The 19356-nt window shown below is 39.3% G+C and overlaps 1 protein-coding gene across 7 annotated transcripts in view; it reads right to left on the minus strand.

The window, feature by feature from the left end:
- The window catches only part of sptbn4a (spectrin, beta, non-erythrocytic 4a), a 57137-nt gene that overhangs the window by 17461 nt on the left and 20320 nt on the right, over positions 1–19356 (minus strand). For all 7 annotated transcript variants that reach the window (XM_049466535.1, XM_049466543.1, XM_049466546.1 and 4 more), the window contains 4 exons: positions 6133–6438; positions 5720–5971; positions 3018–3107; positions 1197–1475 (listed from right to left, as the gene is read on the minus strand). In XM_049466535.1, coding sequence (XP_049322492.1) covers positions 1197–1475; positions 3018–3107; positions 5720–5971; positions 6133–6438 — 927 coding nt within the window. The remainder of the gene's footprint in view (positions 1–1196; positions 1476–3017; positions 3108–5719; positions 5972–6132; positions 6439–19356) is intronic.

A 19356-nucleotide genomic window follows, 5' to 3' on the forward strand; every position in this document is an offset into this window, starting at 1 on the left:
AATGTTCTTTTTTCGACAATATATATCTCAATATTAAACAATGCAGGGCTCAGGACGTCAACAGCCCCTCCCCCACCCACACGCTGTCTTGCGTCCGGACCGATCAAGAGCTGAGTCAGCGCCGAGCTCTCAAAACCTGAAGAAAACAGCAAAACAAAGGTAATCGGCCCTTTAATCAGGCATCTAAATGGCTTTTTAAAAGTTAAATAAGAGCGTTTTTCTGGGATTAAAAGAGTGAATTCAGCTGTAACTAGAAATATCTTCGCAAAACAAAAGACACGTGTGTTTACAAGCTTGTGCCCAACCATGTGTATGCAGATGCGGTTACCTCATGTTTACTCCTGCATAAAATTGTTTTTTTTTTTGTAAATAAGCTGATCGCGCACCTTCACAGCATTAAAAAGCAGCTCATTTTTCTCTGCTGAAAAGTGGAGCAAGAAGCGCTGCGCCATTAAAATACCAATCCGCCAAAGTCTAGAGTGCTCCTGGGTCTTAAAAGGAATGTCAATTGACACTGTGATTGTTTTTTATTTCACATCACGTCCAAAACACACTCATGATCAAAGCTGTGCAAGGCATACTTTTCCCGTTGTTTCAATAGCAAAGGCACACAGATACGCCCTGAATCAAGCTGGGCATTGCGCAGTTAATGGTTCCCCTAGAGATCACTAAATTTGGGCCAAATCGATTATACTGTCATATATTGTGCTGAAGGCAGCACTTAAATTTAAAATGATTAACCTTTTCTCTTAAAATAAAACAATGTATCCACAAGAATAAGAATAAATTGCCTAAAGACGCTTGAAATATGTCTCGAGTTTTAACACTACCATTTTAATTGTTGTTCTGGTTGTTTGTTTTACGCTTTAAAAGAAGTATAAATACATTTGTAATTTTTTAAGATTTTGGGTTACACATAGGTTTATGAAACGCTTAAATTGGTAAAGATACAGGTAGCATAGAGCCCATGACAAGAATGACAATATATATAAGCATTAAATATACATATATAAGCCTGTAATCCACATGGGTGGATGCAGGGTGGCTTCTGAGCATTACCCATTGGAGAACATTTTTTTTGCTTACAATTTTCTTTTGTGAATACAGTTTGTAATGCAACTATGTAATTATGTAATTACACTTAAATAGCATAAATATGACGGCAGTAAAAAAAAACGCGTTTCCACCATACATACGTTTCCGCTCTCCTCGTTGAGAACATGAAGTTTCTGGCCGCTGAGCCAAGACTCCGCCTTCGCTGCCTCCGTGTAATACTGCTGGGCGTGACTCACTGCATCCAGCATTACGGTGCGCCGCTCCATCTCCACCTGCAGCACTTCCCACAGCTGCCTCACGTGCACCGCTCCCTCTCTCACCAGCTCCACCTCGGGCGTGCGGAGAGCAGCGATAGCCTCCGCCCGCTCCAGCACCTCCTCCAGCCGCGGCTGCCGGGCCTGCTGCTCCATCTGCAGAGCCTGTACAGCCAGTCAGCCAATCACAAACAAGGCACAGCTGTCAGTCAACAGACAAAATGCGCGCAACAAATATCAATCCACATTTTATATGCTCCAAGCATGATTTTATGATAAATTACAATGTATAAAATGATATGTATAAATCAGATTATTTTGTTAATAATACAACAATACAGTGCTCTCTATATATATATATATATAGTTTCTGAATCGGTTTCTCTGATTTTGCTATTTATAGGTGTATGTTTGAGTAAAATAAAGATTGTTGTTTTATTTTATAAACTACAGACAACATTTATTTTGAAATTCCAAATAAAAATATAGTAATTTAAAGCATTTATTTGCAGAAAATGAGAAATGGCGGAAATATCAAAAAAGATGCAGAGCTTTCAGACCTTAAATAATGCAAAGAAAACAAGTTCATATTCATAAAGTTTTAAGAGTTCAGAAATCAATATTTGGTGGAATCACAGTTTCCTTGTATATTGGCATGTTCTCCTCCACAGGTCTTACACACTGCATATATACATATATGACAGCTTACAGAACCATCTACATTTTTAAAGTGGTCTTTGGATTGTGTCCAAATAATGGCAAGGATCAAGTTTAAGTTTAGTGTGTCGTGATATTGTATTGGCTGCATCCTTAATACAATAAGTTTAATAATAACAAGTCAATCCAGACAGCCAAGGGACCAATAAATGTATTAGAAAATTATATAATAAAGCAGGAGTCGAACATGTTTTCACTTAGTGTTCAACAACAACAACACTTTCACCGTGAGTAGCAGTGAAAAAAATGCAGAATAGCTACTGAATGATTTACAGCTGCTGTTTCTAAAAGACTCATGCATGCCATATTCAGCTTCAGTTGGAAGTCATTTAAGGAAAAAGCAGTCATATAAATCAATAATTCAAAACATACACAGCGCCTCTGTCGCCCTAATCTTTTTATAGACCAATGCAATCATGAAATGTTGTCAAATATCCTTTTACGTCATGAAAAACCAAAAAACTGTTTACACTGTAGAATAATGAGATTTTATAAGCAATATATTAGGAAAGAATTGTATTACATACTGTATTAGTGTAACAGTGCAGGAATACTGGATGGGGGTCAGTTTATGCTTACAACTAGTGATGTCATTCAATTAAAAATAAATTACACTTTTCTTCATTAAGACTAAGCTTAAGCTAAGATAATGGGTATGTAAATGTGTATAAAATAATTAGTGTTAGAAACACACAGTGGTATTATTAAAAAAAATAAATGTATTAATCACAATAATATTCTGTGACTAAATTAAGAATAAAATCATTACTTTTTTCAAGGCTGGTACTTAACTTAGGTTTTTTATTGGAAGGGGACATTAATAATGGTGTAGTTTGATTTACACCTGCCAGACACAACATTGCACTTTTACTTGGTGGCCATTTTGTGAGCTTCACTAACCATATCAGTATTACTATTTTAATAAAGTGGCTACTGGTGAAGTTCTGAGCAAGTCATACTATTTGCAATGTTTTTTCTTAGCCAACCTACCTCATGGGTTTTAACAAGCTGCTGAACACTCTGCAGGTTGGTCCCATATTCCTTAGAGGAGGCCAAAGGTAATCGCTCTTGAATCCATACCTGTAACAAGAGACAGAGAGAAATAGAGAGAGATCAGACAGGAACTACATGGAGATCAAATAAATAAAAGGAGAAATTGATGTATGCAGTGCATCATAAAACCAATAAATCCAATAGACTACGCCATATGATGCAGAACATATGAGTAGATTTGGGGGTCATGCTCCTCCACCCTAATTATTCCTGCCTAACTCAACCTTGTCACAAAGCAGTTACAGCATGTTATTATGCCTTTGCAAATGGCTAATGGTTATAGACGCAGGGCTGAGCTCTTTCTTCTCCCACAAAATTCGTCACTGAGGTGCCCTTGAGAAAGACACTGAAGCCCTAGTTGAGGTCCACTGCTCCCAGTGGGTGTGTTTACTGCCACTGATGGATTACATGCAGACTAGTTTCTATTGTACTCTCTATAAATAACGATTTTAATCTAGTTTTTTCAATTTTCTTAGAAATGATTATCATAGTTTTAAAACAATGCTAGTTTACAGTAAAATGTATCTATATTTTCCAGTATGCCTTTACTTCTGGGGAACAGAGCTCATACAGTCATTATCTGTCTTGTCCTAGTCCATTTTGAGCATGCCTGTTTTATATAGCTGGTTTTGTTCTGTGTATGCCTGCTTGTTTTTGGTTCATTGGCTAAAATTTTTTACATTTACATCCAGCCTCCATGCGTTTCTGAAACGGTTGGGTTTTTACCTGTATCTTATGTCTGACAACAGCTAATGAATTTGATTGTGGCCACATATTTTACTGAATGTTATTTTAATTGGTTACAATATAATCTGATGCATTTTAACTAGTAATTGACCAACATATCTGCCGGCCGATTATTCACATTTTTTTATAGGATCGTAATATGCCGATATCTGCACGCACAAGGCCTTTATTTAATTACTAGCTTCAGGCAGCCCTGTGAGTGTTTCTGCAGTGGAGAGCTGTTAGTGCTCCCACTAGTCCGGGTCATCCAAGTTACCCAACTAGAATTGGCATTGACATTAGCGTTAGAATTTACATCATATTATATGTTCTTCTGGTAAATACAATGCTACTGGCCTATTTTATATAATTTTATTTAAATTTTTTTCCAAATTTCTCCCCAATTTACACAGCCAATTACCCAACCCACTCCCCCTATCACTAGTGATGCCCCAACACACCAGGAGGGTGAAGATTAACATACATGTGAAGTCAGCCACCACTTCTTTTCGAGCTGCTGCTGATGCAGCATTGCCGAGCAGTATCACAGCGCGCTTGGAGGAAAGTGCAGCGGCTCGGTTCTGATACATCAGCTCACAGACGCCCTGTGCTGTGGACATCACCCTAGGAGTGATGTGGGGAGAGAGCACCATCTACCCACCTGGAGGGAGCAGGGCCAATTTTTGCTCCCTCTGAGCGCCGTCAGCTTAATGGCAAAGCTGCATGAGCGGGGGTTCGAACCTACAACCTCCCGCTCATAGTGGCAGCGCTTTAGACCGCTGGACGCCCCCTACTGGCCTATTTTAAAGGCATTATTAGTGTGGGTGTCGTACTGAATCAGGTGTAAATGATAGAAATATAATATATACATAATATTTATAATGATTAAATCTGTGCATTCGTGCTAAAATGTGTGAATAGTGTGTAAATGATAACTGATTTGGTTAGTGTGAGCTAATGCATGTCAGGTGTGGCTTCTGTAATTATGCAAATGGCAAATTCTGAAGTTGGTTACTTTATTTTGTAATAAGTTAAACATGATAATAGGACAATTTCTCACATTTGTATTGTATTATTTATCATCACAGATGACAGCCACACTCCCCTGGACATCAGAATGTATTTTTCAGAGAATGCTGTGGAGGCTCTCTCGAGAAATAGATAAACTGGACTGTTTCCACTGAAAAGCATTATTTCCCACAGGTCAGAGTCTCTCTTATTACTCTGTTATGTCTCTAATTGTCTGAGGTAAGATAATATTGTTGTCCTTTTTATGTCAGTATTTTACTCATATTTTGTGTTTGTTTTATATAAACTGTAAAAAGGATTCCATCGCCTCTTTTTTGCTTATGCTGCACATCCTCCAAGTGTAACGGTGTCTCAAATATTCAATGTTTGAGCTACTGGAATTAAAGTCAGTTCAGAGTAATAAATTATTTTAGTAGTGTAATTTCACATGTCTGAAATGTGTATCATCATAATTATTTTTATTATTAGTAGTAGTAGTAGTAGTAGTATGAATAAACAGGGGGAAATAAAATAAAAATCAGTTGCGACAAAAGCTAAATATTGGCTTTATATATCGCCATTGGCCATTTGTGATCTCTAAATATGGGCATCAACCATTAAAAAAAACATTAATCTGTCACTAATTTTAACTGGTATGGGCAACGTTACATTGGTTAGAGGTTCAAAATGTAAATTTCAATGAATTTGTGCTTTTTGTGATACACTAAAATGGTGGTACACTAGCATGTTTTTCTTTTCTTTTTTTTCTTTTAGTTAGTCAGCTGTGACCAGATCTACTCATTATTTCGGTCTATATATTGTTAAATACATATTTAGACATTTTAATCTCATTTACTGTAAATTCTGTCCAAAGATAAAAGGCTAAAAGAAAGAGTTGAACTCACAATCTCATCCTCCAGGTCCTGTGTGACTTGGTGCATTTCTTTGGAGGCCAGAAGTATTCGCCTCCTTTCTTTTAGTGGTTCAATCAGACGCACTATCCGGGTCTCAGCCACGCCTCCCTGCTTCTCACTCTCAACTCCCATTGGTCCGCGCTGCAGGCGGTTAACCACACCCACATCACTTAACCTGCTGGTCTCAGGCCCGCCCCTCAGTTCTCCTACACCCTGATAGAGCTGCATCTGAGCTTCCATTGACTGAAAGAAAGAGAGAGAGAGAGAGAGAGAGAGAATGCTTAAGACACCAATTAACATAAGTTTTATGTCCAACAGACCTAAAAACAATTTAAATTGGGTGAATTATTGTGGGATTTAACCACAAAAATGAATAACATCTAGTGTCGGCCTGTGTTACTGACCTGTATCCTCTGGAGCTGCTGGCTGAAAGTAGCCCGTGAGGGCAGGAGACTGGCGGGGGTGGTATGTGGGTTGTGTGTGGTCGTCCCAACTGGAGGTGGCTGGTCCTGAAGCACAGACAGGTGCTGGTCCAGATCAGACAGACTCTGAGGTACTTCTGGAGTGCGGTGGTTCTGTGTTTCGAAAAGCTGCCGGGCTTTGGCCTTAGTGGTGCTCTCTAGGTGGGTCCAACACTCCCTCATCTCCTTCAGCTTCTGCTGGACCACAGGCCGGAGCTCTGGCTGCTCCTGGATCAGCTCCTCCCCCTCCTACACGTACAGAGATATCATATAAGTTATTTGCACTTACACTTTTCTGATAGTCATGTAAAGTTGTTAGATTATTTTAGGACTTTGGTGCAGCTAAAGCTTTAATGCTAAAGCTATGTAGCTTTGTAGCAGAGCAAGACAATAAAATGGCTGCAGGTAGTCAATAAACGAAAAGTTTAGTTTTTTTAATTAATACACTTGAATACATTCCAGAAAAAAAACTTTAGTGCCATGTTTTACACTTAGTATCAGTTACTACATCTTCACAGACACAAAGTAACTGTTTACCACTTAAAAGATATGAGCTAAAAAGCTAGCTTAATGTTAGCATACTATCTACTAGAATAAGGGCCCTATTTTAGTGATCTATAGGCGAGCCATCAACCGTGCAGCTTGATTTAGGGCGTGTCAGTGTTTCTTTGCTATCGCAACAAAGGGAAGAGTACACCTTGCACGGCTTAGAACACACAAATGTGTGCTAATGTTCTAAATTTACTAATTCCAAGATAGGAATGAACATCTGACTTTGATGACTATTGTCAGGGTTTTAATCAGTGAGTGGCACACATGTTTTCCATTGCTGAGATAGCAATACGGCAAAAATTTACCTGAACACACCTCACTTCCAAACCACCATGCCCATTAGTTTAGATATATATTCGTAAGCATCTTTGCTATTTAAACAACGTTCACGGGATGTAAGATTGCAATGAGCATCGCAACGTGCCTTGCACAGGGTGTAAGTTACGGCCCTAAGTCTGTTAGCCTAGCTGTCTTTCACATTTCAGCTACATATCTTCTACATTTATGTAGCTCTATGTCTATATATAACTACAGTTATGTAGAATCCACATATGTGGCGATGAACCAAGGGCTAAGAGATGAAATGTATGATGTGAGGAGACCACATATTACGTACTGTTTGTATGTGTGCATGTATTTCCATGACTTCTAAGCGGTATCTGAAAATGTTAGCTTGATCATGGGAGGTACATGTTTTAAAAAGATTGAGAACTACTGGTCTATGATATTCTAACCCAATTGGAGAGCTTTTCTTATGAAGACATTCTTTAAACTTATAAAAATAATTATACTCTTACATCTCTTCTTCTAAAATTATTTTATGCAGCAGCCACTGAAAGGAAACCTAAAACTCTTCTGCTATGGCAAAAAACAACCTTAGCACCTTTATTTTTAAGAGTCTAGGGAAAAGTATTGCTTAATCAATAGCTGAAGCGCCTCAGGTTTCTGACAGTTCTGTTGCACATTTTTCAGACTCTTAAGTCTAAATTCCACCCAAAATACCCTGTCTCTTTACAGGTCATTCAGGGCAAAAACAGAAGTGATGGATATTGAGACTTTCAGCACTGATCAGTTCCTCTAAGCACCACAGCAAATATACAATATTTTCAGTATTGATGTACTAATATAACATCAAAAGGAGAACACAGAAATTAAGCCGGATGATGTTTATATTCCTTAAAAAAGACAGTCAGTCCAAAGTCCTTCAGACCCACAGACCAATGCTAACCATCTAAACATTACTGTAACGCTGTGTGAAGGACTGGACGAGGAGAGCGGACGCTAACGCAAGTATCATTTATTAAAGAACAGAAAACAAAACATAAATCAAACAGAAACAGGAGAAACAGGAGACCAACTGACAGACGGGATTTAACACAGCCGTGACAGACGTATAACCGCACAAGAACCGACAGAAACACTAATGACTGAGATGCTTAAATATACACACAAGGCGGGAAGGAGAACAGGTAACACCTGGGGACAGACTAATGAGGGGCGGAGCTACAAATGGACATAGGTGAGTGGAAAAACACTGACAGAACACAGGGGCACGGGTCACGTGGGACAACACAGGCACGAGGACAGACAGGAAACAGGGCCAGGCGTGACAGAAGCCTCCCCCTAAACGCGCAGCTCCCGAGGCGCGTAAAAACGAACCCCGGGGGCTGGCGGCGGGGAGAGGCCGGGGAAAACACGAGACGAAACCGGGGACTGAAACGGACACAGGACAGAGGACAGAGACTGGACGAAAGACTGAGACTGGACGGGAGCCTGAGACTGGACGGGGAACTGGACGGGTGACGGAGACTGGACGGGGAACTGGACAGGAGACTGAGACTGGACGGGGAACTGGACAGGAGACTGAGACTGGACGGGGAACTGGACAGGAGACTGAGACTGGACGGGGAACTGGACAGGAGACTGAGACTGGACGGGGAACTGGACAGGAGACTGAGACTGGACGGGGAACTGGACAGGAGACTGAGACTGGACGGGGAACTGGACGGGTGACGGAGACTGGACGGGACACTGGACAGGAGACTGAGACTGGACGGGGAACTGGACAGGAGACTGAGACTGGACACTAGACAGGGATGCAGACAGGACAGGACTGGACAGGGGAACAGGGACAAAAACATTTACTGGGACAGAAACTAGCACAGTGACGGGGACAGGAACTGAGACATTACTGGAAACGAGTACTGGGACGCAGACAGAAACTGGAACTAAAACAGGAACAGACACAGGTACAAATACAAACATAGACGGAAGCCCAGGGCTGGGAAAAGTCAATGTCTGAGGGGCCAGCCTGGGCAGAGTTCGAGGGGCTGGAGCAGGAGACCTCGCTGGCTTAGGGACACAGGGCCTAGGGCCAAACTTTGGTCTCGGAGCAGGTACAGAGTCAGAGGCGGACGGAGCCGCGGGTACAGGGTCAGGGACAGTGGGTACCACATTGGTGGCAGGCACTGCTGGTGCTGGAGCAGACACGGAGGCTTGAACAGCTGGAGCAGACACGAAGACTGGAGCAGCTTCAGCAGACACGGCGGGTGCAGCTTGAGCAGGCGCGGCGGGTGCAGCTTGAGCAGGCGCGGCGGGTGCAGCTTGAGCAGGCGCGGCGGGTGCAGCTTGAGCAGGCGCGGCGGCCGCTAACAGGACTGGAGCAGTAGGCGAGGCTGTAAAGACCGGACCGGAGCTTGCTTCTGGATCAGGATTCGCAGTGCTGGAATCCGGCCGGGCTGGAGAACTGGAAGTAGGTGGAGCTTGAGAGCGCGGTGGAGCTAGCAGGCTAGCTAGCTTAGCCGGAGCTTCAGAGAGCGGCTTCTCGGAGCGCGGATGAGCCACGGGAATCACACAGCGTAGCGTCCCATCCGCTGGCTTCACGGAGTACGCCGTCTCAGCCGGGAGAGTCAAGGAGCGCGGATGAGCCACGGGAGTCACGGAGCGTGGCGTCCCATCCACGGGCCTCACGGAGCGCGGCGTGGAAACAGGAGGCGGCCAGTAAACAGGTGCGGGATCAGGCAGCGGAAGGCGGGTTGGTGCGGGGAAAGGCTCCTCGTCCTCGGAGCTGCTGGGAGCACAGCCAAGAAAGTCCCACGGCTCCCGGGTAGCCTGGCCTCCTCTGTAAAGAGTACCGAGGCTAACCGCACCAACCCGTATCGCCCCCCCAAAATTTTCTCCGCTCCGGAAATCTTCCACCGGAGAAAGGGAGCGCTGAGAGCGCCGCCGCCCACCTCTTCTCCTCCGGCGCCGGGAAGTGGAGGAGTTTTCAGCCGCATACTCCTCCTGAACGCCGCGAGAGAAGGGAGTGGGTCGGATAGCCAGCCTGGATCCAAAAAAAGGATTACTTGCAGCGTCCATATTTTAGGTCGGTTCTTCTGTAACGCTGTGTGAAGGACTGGACGAGGAGAGCGGACGCTAACGCAAGTATCATTTACTAAAGAACAGAAAACAAAACATAAATCAAACAGAAACAGGAGAAACAGGAGACCAACTGACAGACGGGATTTAACACAGCCGTGACAGACGTATAACCGCACAAGAACCGACAGAAACACTAATGACTGAGATGCTTAAATATACACACAAGGCGGGAAGGAGAACAGGTAACACCTGGGGACAGACTAATGAGGGGCGGAGCTACAAATGGACATAGGTGAGTGGAAAAACACTGACAGAACACAGGGGCACGGGTCACGTGGGACAACACAGGCACGAGGACAGACAGGAAACAGGGCCAGGCGTGACAATTACTAGCCTACTCACATTATTTTTGTGTTTTTTTTAGCTCAAAAACTAGCAGGTGATGACTTAGTGACAATATAAAACACTACACATAATGCTGCACAATGTAACACAACACAACACTACAAAACACAGACAAAACTCTAGACAAAGCAACACTACACAAAACACCCAAATCTCAATGCTACACAACAGCGATACTCAATACATTACACAATTATACAACTTGTAAATAAGACAAAGTATTTTTTTTTTACATTTAGCTTGAAGTTTATTTAATTGGAGCCAGTATGAACCTAAATCATCATCAGGATGTGTCATGTTTTGTCCGGTCAACTTAATTTCATTTATTAATATACAGACATTCCTGCAGTTTGAAAGATGATAAAGCATAGGTAATGTAGTAAAATATCTGATGTAAACAGGAATAAAAAATATTCACAGATTTTTTTTAGGATGCTACGCTGGGCATGCAATCTCCCGTTTGTCAACAAATGCTTAAAAAAAAATTATTAAACTATAAAATACAATGAGCTTCAAAAACATTGGAATAGATTTGCATATCTCTCGCTTTAAAGTGAAAAACATCAACAATTTAAAGAATCAGGAAGAATTTCATTTCAGTGAGTAAAGAGCATGGGCACAAGTCTAACTAAACACCTATTATCTCCAATTCCTCACGACATTGCATCAAAAAACATTATTCAGCAATGGCTGATAGACCCATATGGGCACCTTTGTCAAGCACTACAATACAGAACTACATTCACAAATGCCACCTAAACTTTTACTGTACAACAGTAAAGCCGTTTGTTAATCATGTCTACCTTCTCTAAGTGTATTGTGGTCAGACAGTTTAGTAATTTATATTTTCTTATATGAAAAAAGATACTATTGCAGTCCTGACCTGCAACACAATCACACTACACAGTGTGACTCTAGACAATATGACACTATATAAGATTAATCAACACAACGTGGCGCACCACAATGATATTACACCTCACAGACCTATACAACTTGATGCTCTCAAAGCTACTCTACATCAGCGGTTCTCAAGCTTTTTAGAACATGTACCACCAATGGCCAAACTAAAACTTCCAAATACAACCTACAAGGAAAACATGTAATAAACAGTAAGCTAGACATGTAATCCACACATATTCAAGTGGTTGTTGGGTTATTGTTTGTGGTTAATGCAGTATTCCTACTGAGACATCTCAGAAGGATTTATTCAGAGAAAAACAACAAGCAGTGTGACAAGCAGTGAACTACAGTGTTTACTAACTTATTTGTCTATTAATTGTCATGCAGAAGCTGTTGTGGACTGTTGGTGAATGTTATAATTATAAAATTATAGTTCTAAGAGTGAAGGACTGACATGTAGCTTACATACAGGTTCTAACGGATAAAAATCTAATCACAAAAAAAATTATGGGTAGCAAAATCTAGTGTACTCTACACAATGGGACCATAAATAATATGAAGCTATACTACGTAATGCAACATATAATTCTAAACTAAATTACACTACATAGCATTATGCTACACATGATAATACAACAAGTGATGCAACAAAACATAACACTGCACAGCAGGACACATCACACTACACAAAACGACACCGCAATATATGTCACAACACAAAAAGACACAACACAACACAACGTTACAATTAAACACAACGGTACACAACATGAGACACTACAGTCTTAAACTCTGGTGGTTTAGCTTCATGATTTATCACTTGTGAAGCTTACACTGTTTTTGATAAAGGCAACTCCAGATCACACAAACCAACCAGTGCATGACCATGTTAGACATATGGCCTAAACTGGAACACTGGAGCCCCCACTATTCTATGCTTCATGCTATGAGTGTGTGTGTGTGTGTGTGTATGTGTGTGTGAAGAGTGTGAGAATGACGAAGATGGAATGAGATCAAAGTAGAGGGTCTCTATCTCCATAGAGCCATGGCTCATTTCCAACTACCTAATATAGGACACACACACACACACACTGGTGTAAAATCCTTTGAAAATGGCGACCTGACTGCAACACCATGATTACTCTCTCTCTCTCTCTCTTTCTCTCGCTCTCTCTCTGTCTCTCATTCCTCATGCTCCCTCATTCTGCCCTCCCTCTTTTGCAAAGGTGTGTATGTGTGGAGACATACATGTGTGTGTATGATAGAAGAATGATGAAAGAGAAAGATATAGAATGATGCGTGTGTGTGCGGGTGTGTGCGTGCGTTTCATAACGCAGTGCTGCATTTCTCCCTTTGGCCCGAGCTCTCTGCCTTCTGACTGCTGTCTGCTCCCCCACATATACTGCAGAGACTGCAAAACACACACACGCAGAGGTACAGAGAGAGAGAGAGAGAGAGAGAGAGAGAGAGCGAGAGGGAACAGAAAGGGGGATGGTTGGTGGGAAACAGGATAGAGACAGAACAAGAGAGCAAGAGTGACAGAGAGAAGCGAAAAAATGACAGAAAGAGCAGGAGGCAGAGAGAGAGAGAAAAAGGGTGCAAGAGAGAGTTATACAGAGAGAGAGGGCGGGGAAAGAGTGAGAAATAGAATGAAAAAGAGGGAGAGAAACAGAGAGAGAGATGGAGAGAGAGAAAAAGAGGGTTGGGAGAGAGGACGAGAGATCATGTGAGAGAGACAGAGAGAGAGGGAGGGTGAGAGAAAGAGAGAGAGAGAGAGAGAGAGAGAGAGAGAGAGAGAGAGAAAGAGAGAGAGAAAAGGGGTCTGGGCCAGAGGGCGACACCCTGACTACACACTCATTCACACACTGATACTGAACATAGTAATAATCAGAGTACAGATTACATCATGATTACATCACTGTCCTAACCTAGTCGCCATGATATAGAGACAGCACACACACGCACACACACACACACACACAAAACCCAGGTGTGTATTCTCTGTGCTCTGTTAAAGGAGCTAACCCTAGCTAAAGGTGGGTTAAGTGTATGCAGTCTATTATATGCTATTCTACATCATGACATCATTATATGTTTTATTTTTCTGTTATTTCTGTCATGAGCTTTGTATTTCACACTTCTACTCAGTGATATACTTTTGCATCCGGACTGCAATTGAAATAACAGAAGGACCAGGAAGTTTTTGACTTTCTTGGTCACATGACATCACGTTCAGTAGCTCCTCCATGTCCACTCGCTGTTGTGTTTACAAGGATCTCTGTGGAAATGCATGCCCAAAGTGTAATTACGGTGCGTGGCAGTGGACAAATAGCTGTTTTATTTAACACAAGATGACAAATCTCACAATCTCACAAAAATCTCAGGAGAACCACGGAGTTCAGCGAAAAACAGCAGGTAATTTAGCCTATAATTTTCTCAGAGGACATGGTCGTTCCGGACGGGAATAAAATCACAGAGGACCCCCCATAAAAGACAAAACTACCCCAGAACCCCCTGAGAAACTAATACTGTCCAGATAAGGCTTTATATTATTTTTCTATTCTTTGTTTTATTGCATTCATCCATTCATACTGTATTATATTACATCCTGTTCTTTTCTTTAAGGTACTAAAATTCTATTATTTTAATTTGGTTATATTCAATGTTCTGCCCTACTCTGTTTTGCTCTATTCTACCATATCCTGTTCTATTCTGTTCTAGCATATATTGTGTGATTCTTTTCGATCATATTCTAATTCAGCATCATGAGTTGTTCTATTTTATCATTAAATTACTTATTTAATAATACTAATCTAATACTTAATCAATAATTGTTTTGTTATACTTATTATAGTTTTGGTCTGTTCTATTCTATCACATTCTCTTCTAACGTGTTCTATTCTAATCTATTCTGTCATGCTATACATAACACTATATATTTTATTATATAGTGTTCTGGTTTATTCTATAATAATCTGTTCTATTCTACCATGTTCTGTTCTGTTTTACGCTGTTCTGGTTTATTCTATTCTATCATGTTCTATTGTATTTTATTCTATCACGCTCTAGTCTGTTTTATGCTCCTCAGGGTTATGGCTGAACTCTTTGCTGTTTTAGCTTCTGTTGCCTCTCACACGTTCTCCTCTGCTGCTAAACCCAGCAGGCAAGGTCAGGTGTGAAGAAGTCTGTGATTGGCTCGCAAACATGTCCATCATAGGTGGGGCGGTACTAAATGCGAACAGCCGGTGGGGGAGGGGGCGGGAACCCTTCCAAAAGGACACACAGTTCTCCAATCACAGCAGGACGCCGAATCATCATTTTTCCTCTTTCTCAGGTAACATTCATTAACTCACCTTTATCTTGCTTCCTATGTGTGTGTGTGTGTGTGTATGTGTGTGTGTGTGTGTGTGTGTGTGTGTGTGGAAAAGAAGGCATGGAGAGTATGAGAGCCCTTTACAGCCCCTAGCCATAAGAAAATAAAAGCCATCGTAACTCAGTAAATCAGTAAAGTATATTATATTACATTACATTATATTATATAAAAAAATGAGAACAGAACAGAACTGAAAAAATATAATAGAATATAAAAAAGAAGAATGGAATATTAAAGATCTAAATAGAATAAAATATAACAGAACTGTATAATACAATAGCACTTTAAAGGTTTGGAAAAAATATATAATATAAGAAAACAGAACTGAAACTTACTTGAATAGAACAAAATATTTTAGAATATAGCTGAATAGAATACCACAGTAGAAAAGAAAATAATATGAAACAAAATAATAAAACAGAGGAGAAAAAGAAAGATTTAAAAAGCATAGAATATAAAAGAACTGGCTACAAAAAAGATGGAATTTTCCATATAAAAAAAACAGAATATGAAATAATATAACAGAAAATAATAGAATATGACAAATATTTGAAATATACTAAAAAGAATAGAGCTTAAAATATTATAATGAATCTTAAATAGAACAGGATACAGATTATAAAAAAAATACTAATCAAACAAAATAGAATGTGAAAGCTCTGATCTGATCTGAAGAGTGTAGAATAAAAGATAAGGAAATATGACTGATTTTACAACATGATAATATAATAAAACACTGTATTAGAATTGATGTTAATGTAAATGAATACTACAACAGAACAGAACAGAAAATGAAAATGAAGAACTGACCAAAACAGAATATAAATATAACACAAGTGGGAATAACAAAGTGGATTCTTCTATAGTATAATAGCATATTAAAAAGAACAGATTATGAAAAATTGAAAAGCCAGATAATATAATAGAGCTTAATATAATGGATCTTTAATAGAATAGAAAGACAAAACAGAATATTAAAAAATGAAATAGAATAGAAGAAATCTAAATAGAAATAAATAGAGTAGAGTGTGAAATATTTGATAATAAAACTGTTTTTTATAGAAAGTATTTTTAATGAAATAACGATAGGAAAATACTGAATATGAAAGAGAAGAATAAAATAGAATTGAATTAATGAATGATTTGAAAGGAATAGACAGATAGGAACAGAACTCTCTCGCTTTGTGTTTGTCTGTCTGTCTCTCTTTCCTCAGCGCTGTTCCCCAGACAGTATTTTTACACACTTATGTTCGTACACAACAGAATCGATACAGAGCCAAAGTCTGGGCCAAACCTGCAGGCCACAGACACCAGAACCCGCACCACAGTGGCTCTGCTAGAGCCTGGCTCAATGGCGCTCTGACACTCCCCACAAACCTCAAATGCTAAAAGTCAGCTTACCCATAACTACCCTGGGGTGGGTTTCCCGAAAACGATCAATCTTAGGGAATAACGAACGAACTAACGAATGACGTGAGTAAAGAACGAGCCAGTTCTGCGAGTGTTTCCCAAAGAGCTTCGCAAAGTGAAAATTAACGAACAAGGTTAAAGAACGTCTTTGTTGACTCCTCCTCCGACACAGCGCGCTCAATCGATCCACAAATATCGATTCAACACTGCATATATGCAGTATTTATTCACTATTAGACCATAAAAACGTAGAACTGTGTTGTAATCATCAACATTATACATATTCTGAAATTTAAATTACAAAAGGATGTACTTTGGCATTAATAAAATACTCCTAAAGATACATATGACTAAATAAATAATAAAAAATCTAATCTATTTTAAAACATTAAACTTTTCTTACTTTTTTAAAATTATTATAGTTAATATATATTATATTAATAGATATTATACTAATATTATTAATAGTAATATTGATAGTAATATTAATGTATTATTATTATTATTATTATTATTATTATTAGGAATAATTATATAAAAATAATATAAAATATATAAAAAATAAATTATATAAAAATAATATAATAATACTTATACGTATGTATATAAAAATATGTTTTATATACACTCTATGAGGCTCCTGCTCATCCTAAATCACTCAGTTGAGTTTAGGTCAGGGGATTGTGAAGGCCATGCACCTTTTTGTTTACTAGACAATTCCATATGCGTCAATTAATCGTTTTCATGGTTTTAATATTAATCGCCAATGTAAAAAAATAAAAAATAAAATAATTAAATGAGACGTGTCCAACTTTTGACTGGTACTTATATATTTGCGAGTTGACACACCCCAGAGTTTGCCCAGATGAACGGCCACAATGTTGGTTAGAAGCACCTGAATAAGGAATATTATTAAATATTACCTGCACATTCACCGATACCCTTTACAATACGTATAGGTGGGATTAAAGACACCGCACACTCTAAGAAATATAAGTACAGATTTGTACTTAAAAGAGTACAAAGCTTGTCGCTGGGGCTGTACCTTATATTGAGGCACAAAAAAGTACCTTTCAGTGAAAGTCCTTTTTTGTACCCATGTTTTTTGTGGCAGTAAAGATCATAAAGATTATAAACATTATCATCAACTAAAAATGGCTCAAAAACTTGATGATACAAAATTGTCTGGCTTTCAAATAAAAAATGTGCAATTTAAATATATATTGTTCATTAGTACAGTGATGCAGAATACTGAATGTACCCTTTGGCTGGTTAAATGGTACAAATTTGTACTTATTGCTGTTAGAAATGACTTTGTACTTCAGAGGGAACAAATCTGACCCCGTAAAGACCAATATTGTACCTTTGAGGGTACAATTATAAAGAGTGTACCTTCGAGTACAAAAAAGTACTCATATCGTACCTCTGTTTTTTAGAGTGCAGGCGTCCCCTGCACCGGACCTACTTTGCAGCTTTGCTTAAACCGTGAGCATCATCTGCAGGAATTCACTGATTGCATTTCTTGCAGCATTAATGTCAAGAACTCCAGCATCGCTAATCTGGATTTTAATGATTTATTCGTGGGTTTGATTGGTCAATTCCAATATGCCCAGTTATACTACAAGCCACAGACAAAGTTGGCATTATAATATAATATAATATAATATAACATAACATAACATAATATAATATAATAATATTGATAATTATATAATAATATAATTGATTATAATTAATAGTAATATAATATAATTGTTCAACCACGGAAATAATATTTTTTCTTCTTCAAAATTGGCGGTCCCTGGTGTTTAAGGCGCTGAACTGCAAGTCGAGATCCCCTAAAGAAGCTCTTTAAGAATAACGACTGGGTCAGAGCACTCGTTAATCTGCGAGTGAGTTTACGTAGTACTTTAGTTACGCACGGGTTTGGGAAACACTCTTTAATTAACGATCAATCTTAAGTACGAGTTAACGAAGTTCTTAGCGTTACGAAGCTTTCGGGAAACCCACCCCTGTACTAATGAATTTAGCTTAATACTAAAATAAACATTTCTATTGATTTCTATTAGAATATATAATCTATATTCTACAGTACCTTTCTAGGACTTCTATTAGAATGTACACTACAATACATGAATGATACTACTTACATGAATACTGAATAAATCCCAACAAAATGTAAATGTTAAAAATAAGAAAGTAATCTGGAAAACAATTATAGACTTTAAGTAGAAGTTACAATGAGATGCTGCATTAATTCACATTTATTTTAGTCAGTTAAAAATTCTAAAACACTGACCCCACAAACATAAAGAAATCAGTTTATCTGCAATATCTTCAGAATTTGTATTAAAGGAGAATTAACATAAAGAGATGTCAGTGAACATATTTTGAATAAATTTGAACATTTCTGGCCTTTCACACTTACCAAATGTAGGAAATAAAAAATAGGAATATATCAGATTTTTTTTGGAGTTCTGGTTATGGTCACTGTATGAGGCTATATGCACATGAGGCTCACTGCTAATTCTCTCAAATTGATCCTGAAATGTGACTAGTAAACACAGTTTTAATCATTTTCAATGCACAGATTTTCACTAGACATCCTGCCACCGAAAAACACCAAATCTGGCCAACAAATGAGCAAAACTGCTTTACAAGACAGTGGGGCTAATGGAGCTAAAGCTAATGCTAGCAAGGTAACGCTGGATACTTCCGCTAATGATGCTGCACAGGAGGGGCCAACAAACAATGATATTCTCAAAGAAATTCCCTTGCTAAAAGAAGACATGAACCAACAATCGATTGATATGTTAAAAGCAAATAATGATATAAAAAGGGACATCCAGTCACACTTGCAAAGAATTGGGGAGACTCACAAACAGAGAACGATGTGACCTTTCTTTAAGTCAAAGTGAGGAAACTGAGAAAACAGTGGAGACGCTTGGCACGAGAACCTAAGACTGGTTGGACTGCCCGAAAAAATCCAAGGGCTCTGATACGTGTGGATTTCTGGAGAAGTGGCTTTCACCTCGCCCCCTGTAATAGAGTGAGCACGCAGGATTGGTCCTATTAACCCTAAATCTACATTGCCATGGGTGGTAATAATGAAGTTCCTCAGCTATTGAGACGAGGAAACGGTACTACCAGCCACCAGAAAC

The sequence above is a fragment of the Astyanax mexicanus genome, chromosome 1 (assembly GCF_023375975.1).
Source record: "Astyanax mexicanus isolate ESR-SI-001 chromosome 1, AstMex3_surface, whole genome shotgun sequence".
NCBI lineage: Eukaryota > Metazoa > Chordata > Actinopteri > Characiformes > Acestrorhamphidae > Astyanax > Astyanax mexicanus.